Source organism: Peromyscus eremicus, chromosome 14 (genome assembly GCF_949786415.1).
Source record: "Peromyscus eremicus chromosome 14, PerEre_H2_v1, whole genome shotgun sequence".
In the NCBI taxonomy this organism is placed as follows: Eukaryota; Metazoa; Chordata; class Mammalia; order Rodentia; family Cricetidae; genus Peromyscus; species Peromyscus eremicus.
Window position 1 is genome coordinate 76,403,128 of NC_081430.1, and position 17,015 is coordinate 76,420,142.

General features: G+C 35.5%; 1 protein-coding gene across 2 annotated transcripts in view; it reads left to right on the forward strand.

Moving 5' to 3' along the window:
- Gphn (gephyrin) overlaps positions 1 to 17,015 on the forward strand; it is a 409,924-nt gene that overhangs the window by 200,508 nt on the left and 192,401 nt on the right. For both annotated transcript variants that reach the window (XM_059278956.1, XM_059278958.1), the window contains exons 6-8: positions 10,325 to 10,391; positions 14,186 to 14,458; positions 16,118 to 16,225. In XM_059278956.1, coding sequence (XP_059134939.1) covers positions 10,325 to 10,391; positions 14,186 to 14,458; positions 16,118 to 16,225 — 448 coding nt within the window. The remainder of the gene's footprint in view (positions 1 to 10,324; positions 10,392 to 14,185; positions 14,459 to 16,117; positions 16,226 to 17,015) is intronic.

Consider the following 17,015-nt stretch of genomic DNA (forward strand, 5'->3'; position numbering starts at 1 on the left):
AACTCATAACTTTACATCACAAAGAATTTTAATATACACAGATTACCAGATACACAAATTAACAGAGCTAAGAAAGGAATGCAGGTTTTATCTAAATGCTTTTTCCAATAAATGAAAACCAAATAGAAGGAGGGGAAGGGTCCCAACTTTAAAAAAGTTATTTATTATAGTTTTATCTTCCCCCTTTCCTCTCTCCAAACCCTCACATATACCTTTCCCTGCATACCTTCAAATTTATGGCCTCTTTTTTCACTAATTGTTACTGCACACATATATATTTGTATATACATATATATTCCTAAATACTAGTACATATAGGGCTGCTCGTATGTGAAGTTTCAGGGCTGACCATTTTGCACTGGACAACCAACTAGTGTGCTCTTCCCTGGGGAAGACTACTTGTCCCACTCTGGCTTTATTCAGTTGCCTGTAGTCAGTTATTTGTAGGGTTGAGGCTTCATGGCTTTTTTTCTAGTCCAACATGGCATGCTCATTAGTGTCATCATAGGTAAGCTCACATTTGGATTGTTATGTTGGTGAGACTTTATGGGTATACCTTCTGATATTACAAGGAGCTACACTCTCACAGAAAATTTCCTTGTCCTCAGGTCATAACAGTTTTTCCACACCCTCTTCGACACTGTTCCCTGAGCCTTGGTTGTGGGAGTGTAGTATAGATGCATCCTTTGGGACTGGGCTCCACAATGCTGGGTTTTGATTGGTTGTGGTTTTCTATAATGGTCTCCATCTCTTTCAAAAAGAAGTTTCCTTGATGAAGGGTGAGGACTACCATTATCTATGTAAATAGGGACAGATATTTATAGATTTTTGTTAGAAATTGTGCTGGTTTAGTAAATTTATTGGTTGTAGATTCTCTTCCAGTGACATGATTTCACTAGTACTGAGGCTAGAGCCCGGTTTCTGGTAACAGGCCTAGTCTCCCTTTTGTTGAGCTGGTTTTAATATATCTAGAAATCTGTTTGTTGGTTACCCCAAGGATATGTGTGCCACTATTGCAACCATGAGGTTATTGTGTCATTGTGGTTATTGGTGTGGTTCATAGGAGTCATAGCTGGGTAGGACTGGTTAAGATTGCCTTTCTCATTTGTAAGCTTACATGGTGCCTCTAGTATCATGAAAGCTAGTCCTCAGTTGCGGAGGTTGGGAGGATTCAACTCAGTTCCAGCTCAGGGGTCTCTGAGCCTTATTTCTGAAGTGCATGGTATATTGAATAATAGGAACTTACTAGGGGGAAACCAAGGGCAGCATCAATAGGCTGTATGCTTGGGGAAGTCTCTTAGCCCAAACCAACTCAAAAGAGGGCTTCTCCTGTCTGGGATTAAGGTTTTTGTTAGGTAGTTTTGACTCTTGGAGGAAACACCATCAGCCTAGTTGAGAAAAGTTCATTAAAACTATGTGTGTGGCCAGGTGGTGGTGGTGCATGCCTTTAATCCCAGAACTTGAGAGGCCTAGGCAAGTAGATCTCTGAGTTCAAGGCCAGCCTGGTCTACAGAGCGAGTTCCAGGATAGGGCTACACAGAGAAACCCTGTCTTGAACAACAAAACAAACAAAAACCAAAGCGGGGGGGGGGGGGGGGAGTTGTGTGTGTGTGTAGGGGGTGTCTGTGTCTGTGTGTCTGTTTGTATACTGAATTGAATTATGTGCATTATAGTTTTTTTTAATAAGTAGTTAATAAGATTCTTGTGGCTTTTTTTTTTTTTTTTTGGTTTTTTTGAGACAGGGTTTCTCTGTGTAGCTTTGCACCTTTACTGGAACTCACTTGGTAGTCCAGGCTGGCCTCGAAGTCACAGAGATCCACCTGCATCTGCCTCCCGAGTGCTGGAATTAAAGGCGTGCGCCATCACTGCCCGGCTTCTTGTGGCTTTTTTCAGACATCCTTATTGTGATTTTGCCCACCTCTCTTCTCCTATATTTATCTTCCAACCTCTTCCCTAGGGAGCCCCCCCTTTTCCCATTTCCCCTATTAGATCACTTGTATCCTATTACTGCCCTCATCCTACCTACTGTATTTGCCTTCCTCCCCACCCCACCCCCAAGAAGCCCCTGTTTTCTCCTTTCTCTGATCAGATCACTTTTACCTTGATATTCCCCTCTTTTTAGTACCCCACTCCCCCTGTCCCGGTAATAGTCCTGTTTTACTTTACTAGTTTCTGTGGTTACTACAGCCTATGTACTTACATCTGAAGATTTGGAGCCAGGAGCCTCCAATAATTGCTAGGGATGATAAACACATTTCAAGATATTTCTTATCCATGTGTGGTGGTATTGTGTTCCCCAAAATATTGTGCACTCTAATATACTTACCTGGGGTCAGAAAACAGAACAGCCACTATATTAAACATAGAGGTTAGGCAGTGGTAGCACACGCCTTTAATCCTAGCATTCCAGAGGCAGAGATTCGCCTGGATCTCTGTGAGTTCAAGGCCATACTGGAAACAGCTAGGCATGGTGACTCACGCCTTTAATCCCAGGAAGTGATGGCAGGAGGCAGAAAGGTATTTAAGGCGCGAGGACAAGGAACTATAGCTGGTTAAGCTTTCAGGCTTTGGAGCAGCACAGTTCAGCTGAGACCCATTCGGATGAGGACACAGAGGCCTCCAGTCTGAGGAAACAGGATCAGCTGAGGAATTGACAAGTTTGTTCTGCTTCTCTGATCTTCCAGCGTTCACCCCAATACCTGGCTTCGGGTTTGTTTTTATTAATAAGACCTGTTAAGATTCCTGCTACAGCCATGTTTTTCTTCTTTTGAAAATTCTCTATATAGGTCACAGGCCCATTTGTTGAATGGGTCATTTATTTTGTTTGTTTGTTTTTTACTCTTTGTTTTTTCATTCTTTGCATATTCTGAAGATTAAACCCTATCAGTATATAGCTAGCAGAGATTCTGTGAGCTTCCTCTTTACTCAGTTGGGTTTTTGTTTTCTTTTTCTTTTGCTGTGTTTCATATTGTTGGTATTCTTGCATTGAGATCTGGGCCACTTGTGGCCTTCCTTTGTTAGTTCTGAGTTTGTAACGTATAGAGCTGGCATCTAGGCATCTGGGTTTGTCTTTGTTGGATGGATATTTTGTGTTGGAATATTCCAGACTTGATGTAGTAGGCTCTGGTGGTGACAATGGAGAATCTCAGGTGTTGAAGATACAATAGAAGAAATAGATACATTGGTCAAAGGAAATGTTAAATCCAAAAAATTCCTGACAAAACATCCAGCAAATCTGGGACACTGTGAAAAGACCAAACATAAGAATAATAGGAATAGAAGGAGAAGAATCCCAGCTCAAAGGCACAGAAAACATTTTCCACAAAATCATACAAGAAAATTTTCACAACCTAAAGAAGGAGATGCCTATAAAGATACAAAAAGCATACAAAACACCCAAAACACCAAATATATCGGACCAGAAAAGAAAGTCCGCTCACCACACAATAATCAAAACACTAAACATACAGAACGAAGAAAGAATATTAAAATCTTCAAGGGAAAAAGTCCAAGTGACATATAAAGACTAATGTCTGACTTCTCAATGGAGACTCTAAAAGCTAGAAGGGCCTGGAGAGATGTCCTGCAGACTCAAAGAGACCAAGACTACTATAACCCAGCAAAACTTTTATCAGCACAGATGGAGAAAACAAGATAGTCCATGATAAAGTCAAATTTAAACACTTGGACGTATCTTCCTCTAGAAGGAAAACTCCAGTCAAGGATATGAAGTGGGGTGGTGAAGATGAGGGGACCCATGATTGGTTGCAAACCGGGCTGATCCTGGCAGAAGCCTAGAGTTTCCCTGGCACACAGGATGAGACAGTGGGACTAGGCAGGGGTGTGGGGTGTTATGCAGCCTTCTTTAAATAACTGAATATGAGTGGATCCTGTGAAAAAGGTGAAAGCAGCTACATATACACACTTTTGTTTGATAAGTAACAAAATAACAGATTTGTATATAGACCAAGAAGACCCTTGAAGCCAACTGACATGTCTCCTAAAAGTCAAAGATGAAAAAAAGTAAATAATAAAATCAGTAATACTTTATTACTATGCAAAATATAACATAGATCTCCTTTGAGTCCATAGTGATGTAAATAAATGTTTGAACTAAATAATGAGTAGAGGACAAGGGACAAATCTCCATTAAAACCTCCAAGTTATTTACGTGGATTTTCTACCTTTAAAAAGAAGAGGACAGAATTCCCTACTCCTCAATTAGTCATCAGCTGCTTATACTGGCTCCCTCTAAAAAGTACTGGGGGAACAGAGGAGTAGAATATCTTACTGTGGGGGTAAGTTACAGGTACTTAAGCTAGGTGGTGAAGATAATGTGAACATACATAAATTATATAGAGAGCACATACTTTTCATATGATACAATAGAAGTAACATTTCTATGGCTCTTCCTCAAAATTCTAAGAGTAGTTATACCTTGAGAAAATACCAGAAACTCACTACACAAACCTGTCCAGATATTCACAACTCTCAAGATAAAAAATAAAAAAAAAAACTTAGGGAAGTCTGAGAAACTGTCACTGCCAAGAGAAGCATTATAGATACGAAATCAAAAAGTTATTTGATAATCTAATGGGATCCTGAAACAGTAAAAATTTGTAAGTAAAATAACAAGGAAATAGGAATAAACTATGACACTTGTTTATTATTGCTATAAATGTAAGATTCTGATATGAGACATTAAAGATAGTGGAAATTGGTGCAGATATAGAGAATGTCTATGTAGTGTTTTCTTTAAATCTAAAAAAGGAAATTTGATAAAGAAAAATTTAAGTTCAATTCTATTATCATATTATATTCAACTTAAAAAAACAACAACAAAGTAAATGAGCTAAGTGTTTCCCAAGTCACATTATGAGCCTAAGAAAGTCTTGCCAAAATTATAAAAAGACAGTAGAAACAAAGTAAAAATATAGACCAATATCTGTTGTATAATAGATATAGCAACTTTATAAAGTACTAACATAAAAAAAGAAAACATGTATAAAGACGAAATGGATTTAAATGAAACAAAGATGATCATTGGGTGACTTATTAACCTGAATCACCATATTAATAGATTAAATGAAGGGGGAACCTATAATTATCTCAACTGATTCAGAAAAGCACTTTTTTTTATTTTTGACATTGTATTTTAGTTACATTTCTTCCTTTCCTTTTCTCCCTTCAAACTCTCCCATATACCACTCCATACCAGCTTGCCTTTATTTTTTATCAATTATTATTGCATGAATGTGTGTGTGTGTGTGTGTGTGTGTGTGTGTGTGTGTGTGTGTGTGTGTATTCCCAAATATAACCCATTGGGTCCATATGATTTACTTGTTTGCAGGGCTGGCCATTTGGCATTGGACAGCCAATTGGTTTGCTCTTACCTGGAGAGAGCCGCCTCTCCCACTCACAGCTTTACTTAGTTGTCTGTAGTTCTTTGTATACGTTTGGGGCCTCATGGTCTTTTTCTCATGCAATTTGGCATGTCATTAGTTTCATCCATGTTCTGCTCACATATTGCTGAGACTATGAGTGTAGCTTCTGATATTACTAGAGACAATCTCACAGCTAATTACCAGAAAAGCATTTAATAAAATTCCATACACATTTATGTTCAGAGATTCTGAGCAAACAAGGATTAGAATTTTTCTTTAATAGTGCAAATGTAGTTAACAATTATGTGTTACTAATATTCTTTTGTTAGAAATAAAAGTCCTATTGTAACTACTTCTACCCAACATTGTACAAAGCAAAACGCTTTGTATAAACATTGTAAAAGAATAAAACAGGGCTTTATGAATACACATACCTAAATTTGATAAAGATCAATAGTCTTAGAACCAGTGGATAATGACTTCCCTGTAGTGGCATATTGGAGTCCCCCTTTCAGCTAACCTTCCACGTTCTGTATACTCTAGCACCTGCCAAGACCCCAAGGCCACTTACAGTTAGATCAGTATTATATACAAATAGCTAAGAGATATAGGGACAGTGACTGAGATCAGATAAAGATCTAATGACCCTTTCCACCCCCTCCTCCTCTTAGAGAACATCAAAATAGTCAACAGGCCCAATCCTGAAGGTTTCTTACAAGTAGTCATAGCTGATCTGATGAGGAATTGTGGCTGTCATAGTCAGAAGGCAATGCTATATAACACCTAATGATCAGATTGCAAACTTTTAAGATGTACATAGTAGTAAGAAATACACTTTTGCTATAATCCTGCGTGTGCTCACACACACTGGCATGTCTTTTTGTACATGGTATGAAGAGATGAATGTGTGTGTGTGTGTGTGTGTGTCTATTTAATCATATTCATACATGTATGTGTATTAGAAGCATATAGTTTATGGAACTATCAGCAAGAGACCCTGCCTCAGTAATTAAAATGGAAAACAGTCAAGGAAGTGACATGACTTTAACTTTGGGCCTCCACATACACCTGTACATGCATGTACCCACACTCATATAAGCACACAGGTACATAGGCTTGTATACCACACATACATATGAAAAATTTTCTAGAATTGATTTCCCACAAACCAATATTGTCATTACACCTTATGTTCTTTCATTTCTAGTTTTTAAAAGTATAAATCTCAGCTGTGGAGTTGGGATATAGCTTAATGGTAGATATTTTTGCCTTACATGCAGAAAATCCTGGAGTTGGGGTTAGGGTGGAAGTTTAGTAATTCCAGCTGTGTTTTACTTTTCTTTGGTTAAGTAACCACAAAACTCTGTTGTCTCATCTGTAAAGCAGAAATTATGCTAATAAACTATCCCATAGGGCTGTTGTTGGTGTGATATGAAAATTAAGTAAAGGGTAGAGAGATAGTCCAGTCAGTAAAGCATTTCCTGGAAAGCATCAGATCTTGACTTCAGATCCTCAGAAAATAGGTACGTAAGATTAATATGGTGGCAAAAACTTGTAATGACAGAAATCATAATGTGGGGAGTGGAGACAGGCAGTCCCTGAAGCTTGCTGGCCCGCCAGCTTAGCCTACTTACCCTGTCCAGCAAAATGTGGAAGTTATTTGAGAAATGACACTTGAGGTTGTCCTCTGATCTCTGTACACAAGTACACTTGCATGCACGCACACACACACACACACACACACACACACACAGAGACAGAGAGACAGAAGAAAAGAAAGACACAAAGAGAATGTGAGTAAAGTACATGTCAAGAAACAAAAAATAAATAACTGTTAGGTGTTACTTACTTGTCAGCTCAATCTAATTGTCATAACTTTAATAATAAAAAATCCCTCTATAAATCACATTCTGTGAAATTTAAGAAAGTGAAAACATGATAAAAATCGAGGTTGAATATAAAAGGAAATAAATATAAAAGGGAAATAAATGATACTTATTAGATGCTGGGAAATAAACATCAGAAAGTGAACAAAAAATATCAAATCAGTTTTTGTCTAATATATTCTATTATATGGTCTTCCTTTCCTTACTATTATAAGCCTACTTTAAGTTCATTTTTAAATATTGTTCTTGAAATGGTAGTGCTTGGTAGTACTGAGCAGAATCCATCATTGGTCCCCAATTCCTTAAGAATGTATTCTAGTCCTGTATAGTGATTGTGTTACTTCCAATATCTAAGCCCAATGTACCTTTTGAAAGAAGATGGGCCAAGTACTTATTTGGTTCCTATTTTTTCAACTAGTACTTGATGTATTATAATTCAAAAATTATGTTACTCCTGTTAATAAATTAATTTTGAAAACTTATTAGAGAGTTTCAGTAATTAATACAGAATTGCACGGAGAATAAATAGTATAAAAATTCAAACACAAACTATTACAGCTGTTCTCAAACTTTTCCAAGCATCCAATCAACTAGCACTCTTATAAACATCCAAATTACTGGATCCAATCCCCATCATTTCTTATAGAGTAAATCAGCAGCAGCAGAGAGGAAGAGGGAAGAGAGAGTTGGGAGATTTGCATTTCTAAGTACCCAAATAACATGTATAATGCTGGTCCAGAGACCACACATTGAAAACTACTGATGTATCAAACTAACATTTTCCTGTGTTGCTTCATACTTCCCACATAAACACCTAAACTACTCTTTCCTTCATTCTTTCCCAAACCCTTTTCATCTGTTGAATATTTCCTTCATTAAAAACTACTCAAGTCTGTTTCTCCTATAACATTTTTACTCATACCCTCACTTAGAGATGTAATGCTTTATTTTATGCTTTTGAGGCCAGGCCCACCTTGAACTTAGAGATACTCCTGTGCCTCTGCCTCCCACTGCTGGGACTAAAGGTCTTTGTCACTTCACCAGCAGCAGTAGCAACTTAAGGAAGGATTTCTTTTTTTCTCTCTCAAGAATTTATCCCCTAGTAAGTTGTATATGCTCCATTGGAAGATCATACATTTAAAAATATGTCCTTGAAGAATTTTGTTTTGGTTTGTTTTTAAAAGGACACAAAGTTAGGTGGGGAAATGTATTTTGGAAGTGTTGGGAAGTATTATGATCAATGTACATTGTAAGAAATCCCAAAGAACTAATGCAAAGTTTAGGAAATACAGTTTTTAATAAAATAATGAATTCCAAAATGAAATAGAGAAAGGATGATTAGTAGACATTTTGAAATATATGCAAGGCTTTAAGTAAATGCTAACAAATTTTCCCATTCAGATTGTAAGAAAAGGAAAATAAAATATATGACAATTGTAGATTATTTTTTAAAAATCAGTGTCATAGAATAAGCTCCATCATAAGAACATTTGTAAAATAGAATTACATTACAAAAAATTCTGACTTATAAATGTTTTAAAAATAGCATAATTTCTTTTTCAAAGATAAAAATAAAATGTAACCACATCAAATTCCAGCCAGTTAGTGAGATAGCAGAATTCTAATTCTTATAATAATTAAAATATATTCCATACATGTATGAAATTGTCAAAGAACAATTTTAAAGAAAACTTTTAAAAGAAAAAGAACTCAGGTGTTGTTTGAATAAAAAAAGATAGTCTTAGATGGTCTTTTAATAAAAAAAAGAAAGAAAGAAAGAAAGAAACAAACAAACAAACAAACAAACCCAGAGCCAGCTATCAGGGTGAAAGCTGAAAGATCAGAAAAGCCAAACAGCCAGCCACTAGTTCTTACCTCTATGAAATCCTCAGTCTAAATAGAGTGAGTTCCTGTTTCCTCGTGCCTTATATACCTTTCTCTGCCCAGACATCACTTCCTGGGATTAAAGGCATGTGTGCTTCCCAGTACTGGGATTAAAGGTGTGTGCCACCACTGCCTGGCTCTGTTTCCAGTGTGGCCTTGAACTCATGGAGATCCAGATGGATCTCTGGATCCCGAGTGATAGGATTAAGGGTGTGTGCCACCACTGCCTGGCTCTGTTTCCAGTGTGGCCTTGAACTCACAGAGATCCAGATGGATCTCTGGATCCCAAGTGATAGGATTAAGGGTGTGTGCTACCACTGCCTGACCTCTATGTCTAATCTAGTGGCTGGCTCTATCCTCCAATCCCCAAGCAAGTTTATTAGGGTACACAATATATCACTACACTCAGGCCTTCCGTTCTTGACTCAATTTTCTAGTGCCTTCTCCTTTTGTTTTGTTTCTAGCCAGCTGATTTAAACATGGAATTGAAGTTGTCCAGTGAAACAGAGACCATGAATATAAAAAGGAGTTGGGAGAAGGAACTGGGGGAAGGGCAAGAAGGAAGGAAAGGAAGGGAGAAGTATATAATTAAATTGTAATATCAAAAATAAAATTTTAAAAAAAGAAATTGATGAGAGTCTCTCAAAGACCTTTCTATATTAAAATACCTGTAGCTAACAATGATTCTGTTTATGACTAAGCTCTCTTGCCTTTTCCCCCCACAGCAATTCATTTGTAAAATTCCCTATTTACTTTCTACACTTGTTGAAAAGTTAAAGAACAAATCTAAACCTCACTCAACTCTTGAATACTTTCTAATTTAGACTTTTGAACATCACTATTACGACATTACATATATTAATGCACTGTATCCTTGAACCGTTACAATTTGAAAAGCTAAAATTAAACAAAAAGGCAGTTGTATAGTGTCAGATTACTTTAAAATAGCTAGTTTATTCTGATTCAATGTTCAGTCCATTTTTTAAATTCACTGTACTAACCACTATTATAAAGACATCAGTCAGAATGTTCTATTTGTATAATAATTGATAATTTCTTACTGTAACATTTTACTCCTATAATAGATGTTCTCATATAAAACAGTATGGTTGGCCTTTGTTGAATATTTGTTGCAATTCATTATTCAATCCATTTTCTCTTTCTTTTCAGACCAGTGTGTGGAATAAGGGGAAAAACTCTGATAATTAACCTACCTGGTAGCAAGAAAGGATCTCAGGTAAGCATTCTTTACATCATATGGTTTGATGAATGGACTTATAGCCAACCAACTGTAAGAGCAGACAACCCACAATCTGAACATAGCACAAAGCTGCTCACTGCTGACACTATTCAGGAGTTCAGGAGATTCCCAATAAGCACCCTCAAATTTTGTAATTCATTAGGATGAATCAGAGAACTCACTAACACTTTATAGGCTTACAGTTATTGCTTATGGAAGGAAAAAATACAGATTAAATTGAGCCAAGAAAAGTGCATTGGAGTCCAGTTAACATACCAGATGCAGAGCTTCTGTTGCCCTCTTCCTGTGTACTCAGGAATTTGTTACTCTCTTGCCATTGTGACATTCTACATGGAATATCAACAATCAGATAATCTAATTTGATCTGTTATGTTTATCGTGTTTCTGTTTATTCATTCTAGCTCATCATATACTGTCCACATGGCTGAATTTTAGTCCTTATTCCTTTAGCCTCCAATATCTTTCAGAGACAAAGCAATACCAAAGTATGTCCAAACCTGCATTGTAGTTTACATTGTTAGGAGATCTGGTTGCCCAAGGCCTTTGACAAACAAGAACACTCTCAGTCATGGCAGTCAGGTATCCTAGAAGTTCCCCTTCTAGTGGCTAAAGGCAAGGCTAGACTCTTTCTGTGTGATATTTAATTCTGTACTACATATGGTGTGGTATGTTCTGGCCTTTGGCTAAGGCTTTTTACCAAACAATTAACATTCCTCAAAAAATTATATTTTAACACTTATTATATCACTTAACACAGCAATATTATCAATGATCATATGCCTGATTTGCAAGCAGCAACATGAAATATGGTTAGACTTAGAGAAACAAGTAATCTACACTTTAAAGACACTATATATATTTTCATATTTTAATTGTAATTTACTAATTTTCCATCTTAATCTTAATATTCATGCAATGCTATATAACAGAAATTAGCTAAACAATTTCCAGTCATTTGCTGGCCACTCATTTAATGTTGGTATTACACTTTAAGGAGGCCTTAATGCACTTTCCAAATATATTTGACAAAGAATAATCAGTACTACTATAGTAATAACAATGCCAATATTACAACATATCTAAATATAGAAATAGTACAACTGAAAAAGTATGAAGTCCAAAGATAGTGGATTAAAATAAAGTCAGGCCTTCGTTATACTTGTCTTATGAAGCATTACCTATCTTGTCTTGAGTCTCTTACATCTTTGAAGAGGTATAAAGTTCAACCACTATGCTGATTCACATTACCATTAGTAGTATTGGGTTAACCCTTTATTTTGCAACAGGACATTGTCATCTACAAAATTCACGTACAAGAACCACACAATCACTTAAAAAAAGTTTTCAGGTCATTTTGGCTTTGTGTTTAGCTATATATGTAGATATCATGTAGGTATCCTCAACCACATTGGGTTTGCAGGCCATAGGTTAGGTACCTCATAACACCTCCCACTCAGTCAATTCCTGTTCATATGATATGGTTACACAGATAAAGAGCTGGTGGATTATCTCTCCACTTAGGCAATATAGTATCATTCATTGTCAAATCTAACTTATCCAGATGTGGTAAGGGCAAAAGCAAACATCAGGAATTCTGACAAAAAAATTTAAAGATAATATTTCACATCTTCTTGCTTAGAAAGTGTCCCCTATTGTGGCACCCACAGTTGTATTATTGCTGTGGCCACTGTGTCAGATTAGAAAAAAAGTTTGGGTGTCATGGGGAGAAAGGGTACATTTGTAAGGAAAAGCATTTAGTTATGAGTATCTTTGTGTAAGTGCCCCTTTCCTTCAAAAGTGAACTCAACTAGTAGGAACCTTCCTTATATTGAATGTGATGAGACACTCATGAAGGCATATAAGAGCCCTTCATACCTTTTTCCATCCATGTGAAGACAAAAGTTTGAAGCACCCATGTCATTCTCCAAAGATGAAAATCCTAAAACCTATTTGTATCCTCAGGAGTTACCAGCATCAATTTTAATTTGACAGTTATATGTTGAACTTTCCCTCTTCAGAATATTTCCCATGGCTTTCTATGGTTTCTGACTTACTTGTTGACAGATTGGACAGTTATTGTTGACACTTCATGCCTCAAAGGGTGCAAGATGAATATATCTTAACTTGGCCTATCTTGCTTTGCTGTAGCTATCTAGTGTTCACTTACCTCTTGGACTCATGTAACCAATTTAAGCATCCAAATGTGTATGATTCCACTCAATTTCTAATCCTAGGAAGAAGTTCTTTGGGTGGACATTGACATATTTTACTTTAATACACACCCTGAAATTCCAGGAATAACTTCAATATTCCTGGGATTTCAGGGTGTGTATTAAAGTAAAATATGTCTTCATGCATCTATGTCTTCAGTAGATCAGTTTTTCATAACTTTTTTTCCTGCACATGTAACCATATGACATTGAACACTGCTCCTGAGTTAGGAAAGTAAATATGTAAGTATAGCTGAGATACAGCATAGGAGTATAGGTTGTGCTGACAATTCACAGGCCCTAGGACCATCATGTAGTTCAAGCATGAATTATTTGTTGTCATCTTCTTCAGCCACCTGCAAAGTTGGAACATTCCAAAGGATGAGCTTCCTTAGTGACGACTTCAACTTGAAGTGATTCCTAAAACTACATACTAATTCATTAGGATTCACGGAACTCACTGAAAGGTGTTATAGTTATTATTTACACAGGAAGGTGATATGGATTAAAATGAGGAAGGGGAAAGTGCATAGGGCAGAACATAAGAGTTACCTATGAAACAAAGAGCTTTCAATGTCTTTTCTTTCTTAGGACCATGCACATGTTACCATCCTGTCCTAGACACATGACAATATACATGCAGAGCATTGCCAATGAGGAATACCAGCTTGAGCCTTTGGTATTCATAGTTTTCAGGTATCTGGTAGTCAAAGATCCCAGCAAATAAGACATTTTTATCAGGCATGACATTCTAATGTCTGAATATAGCCTCCTAGAAGCTGAAGGAAAATATCAAACCTGTGTTTAGTCAAGATTACATTCTTTAATATACTGTTTAAACAGTGAGCAATTGAGCCCTATAAAGAGAATCAAAAGATTAGGTATTCTTCAAGGTATGCCTTTAATGCTCCTAAATTTTTTAAGGTATTTCTTCACCTCTTAGACTTTATTAAAGTGTTGCTTTAATGTGAAAGAGAAAGACTTCCATCTTTTCCTCAGACCTAAGTAGCTCTGTATTCTTATGGGATGCGTTATAGATAATAATGATGCATGAAGAAAATACTATATTGACTTCTATTCACAACTTTTTACAATTTTATTTCTGTTTTTACTTAACTGCACAGTGTTTTTGGGATGACTATACTTGTACACTTTAGGGTAATAGAATTTCCAATCTGAACAACAACAACAAAAAAAAATCTGGTCCTTAATGTGGTTTGTTAGATCCAAGTCTTGCACTAGCAAACATTTTGAAAACACTCCTGCCTTTTGTATCCTTTCTATATAAAGCATAAATAAATCCAAAGTTGTATCAAAATTGTACTTTAAAAGCTTAGTGGACATTCGTCTAAGGATTCATCTAAGGACCATAACCTCTAACATGTGGAAAATACCATATGCTGTAATTGTTCATATTTCACATTAAAAAGATGTGTCAAATATGACTCATTCTTGAGATGGATGGAAATACAATTCCAAAAGTAGAATCAGTTTGACTGCCACCATTTTATTTGTCTCCTAAAAAGCCTAATTTTTATTCTTTTTTGTCTTTGTGGGCAGGAATGCTTTCAGTTCATACTGCCAGCTCTACCTCATGCCATTGACCTTTTACGTGATGCCATTGTAAAAGTAAAGGAGGTGCATGATGAACTTGAAGATTTACCTTCCCCACCACCTCCTCTTTCTCCTCCTCCTACAACTAGCCCCCATAAACAGACAGAAGACAAAGGGGTTCAGTGTGAAGAAGAGGAAGAGGAAAAGAAAGACAGTGGTGTAGCTTCAACAGAAGATAGTTCCTCGTCACATATAACTGCAGCAGCTATTGCTGCAAAGGTAAGTCGGCTGAGAGAGACCGAGTTCTGAAACACCCATGGGGAAATTACTCATTTCACCCCTCTTTCCATTTCATCCTTCCATAAGTTTAATACTTCTTGAGAGCATCCTAAAAATGGAACTTGAATATCCATTAAGTTTTGTCATTGTGTTCTCTGTCCTGGTACAGATTGTTTGTAAGCATTGAAGTCAGCTTGTGCTCTAAGGCACTAATGATATGCCAATTACCTATATACACTATAGTGATAAATAATATGATATTTAACAACTCTTTAAAGTTGCCATTTTATTAAATGTACAATGATTATATATTTAGAACATCCAAACTCCACAGATTTTAAAGAAACAGAAAAGTTAAAAGACCTCAGATGACTCTTAAAATTAGTTAGAAAAGAGTAATTTTAAAATTTTGCCTGGTGCGAAGGTATAGGGAACCCCTAAGTAGTACCACAAAAAAAAATTTTTTTAAAGACAAGTGTATAAGAGGGTTTTGAATTTTCCCCAACTAAAAATTTACTCAATTATTGTCAAACACAATTTATCTTAGTGGTATAGAGGAGAAATTAATATTTTCCTTTTAATTTAATAAATAATTTAAATATTAAGGTAACACCAGAGTTTACAAATTTTCTTCAGATGGACCTAGAAATAAATAGAGTACTGTGAGGTGTTTGAGTAAATTTGGTTATCTTACTGTCATATGTTCATCATAGTGAACATGATTTATATCATTATTTATGCCTACTAAAACCCAGCTGCTCTATTTTAATATCTTTAGGAAGTAGCACATTACTTTTAGTAATGATAATCATTCATTGTTTGATATTATGCAGGTTTAAAATTTAATTGCTATATGAAATAAATTGTAGATCACATTTTGGCTATGACCATAGGAAAAAAATCTCTTTTAATTTTTAAAAAGTATTTGTTCTTTGATTAAAAAAACAGTGTAAGAGAATGATTACTTTGTTCTATTTTGCTAGCATGTAGGGCAATACTGAATTTCAGTAGCTCTGAACAATAATCAGAAGTTATAGTGCTGTGGAAACTTTGATAAAAATCAAGGTCTGAAAATATTTAATCAAATCATCATTTTCAGCCTTACATATTTTCTTGATACTACTTTATAGATATATTAGTAAATGCAGCCAATAGCAGTTTTCAAGTCTATGAAGACTTTTCATATGGCTTAGTTCTGAATTCCTTATTGAAAATAAACAGATTAGAATCACTAGAAGTCCTTCTTGGGTCCATTAAATAATCCTTCATTGAACACTACCAGATTCTGTCTGTAGACCATTCAATAATCCATTAAATCCTAACCATACTATTAAGTACTAAGTTGAATTTTTTAGTAGAACCAGTTAATAAAATAGGTTCATTTTTTAAATCATTGTGTGTTCATTCTTTTTTATCCTTAATTAAAAGGGTTATTCCTTTTAATTACAATTAATTGTTGTTCCTTTACAGCATCAATTTTAGTTGTAAAGGAAAATATAACATATAAAGTCAAAGATGATTTTGTCACTTTGAATTTAGAAAAATTTGACATTTCATTGTTCCATTTGTGATCATTTTTTTTTTCTTTTAGTCATTTTGCTTATGTAATTTCATGCTTTGCTCTCACAGTATTCATAATTGTTATATGTTATACATTAGAAGCATCCATTCTACACCAGTCCTGCTGTTTTCATGGCACATCATGGACAGCCCATCCCTGGTATCATCAGTTATTCCCATCATGCAACAGGCAGTGCAGATAAACGGGTAAGACAATGAGTTTTGAATAATGATTTTGCAAATATATATCATACTTCCTTTATTTGGAGGTGGGCTATAACATATGGAAGATGAGTTATTTAATTGTGAAAGATCTTCAGGGTTATTGAGCATACCACATCAAGGAATTAATTTTTATCTTTGGTGCCTAAATTTCTCCATAGTCATTAAAAGTCTGTCATTTTTACAGTGAACTTTCATCACTTGACTTTTAAGAAATTCAGCTCAAGAAGTCTGGGTTTTCTTTGTTTGTTTGTTTTGCAGTTTTATTGAATACCTGTAAATAAATTGCCTAGCTTAATTAAGGTAGCATTTAGGAGGATTACATTGTGTCTTAACACCTAGAAAGCTTAATCAAACTAATATTTAATTTGCAATGGCTTTTTATTTTCATGAACTTGCATCTCTTTTTGTTTTCCTTCTCTGTGTTCTCATGGCAACCATTGAGAGCTCAGTCTGTGACTTTAATGATCATTAATCTTTAGAAACAGGTGCCTAAGTATACATATTACTTTTTTTACTCAGGAAAAGCAAAGAAAGTCAGACTTAAAATTCTTAAATATAAATCATTTAATAGCAATAATTTAGACCATGGATATAAGATAAAAAAATCCATTTCAATCCATTCTGTGCATATGAAATAAAAGGAAACAAAAAAAGAAAAATAAAACTAATTCATCAGATGAAATTTGACTTTATTTACTTAGGAATTACATATGTATATAATAACCTTTTGGAAGATAACATTATCAAATGTATAATTTAACACTTAAATTCC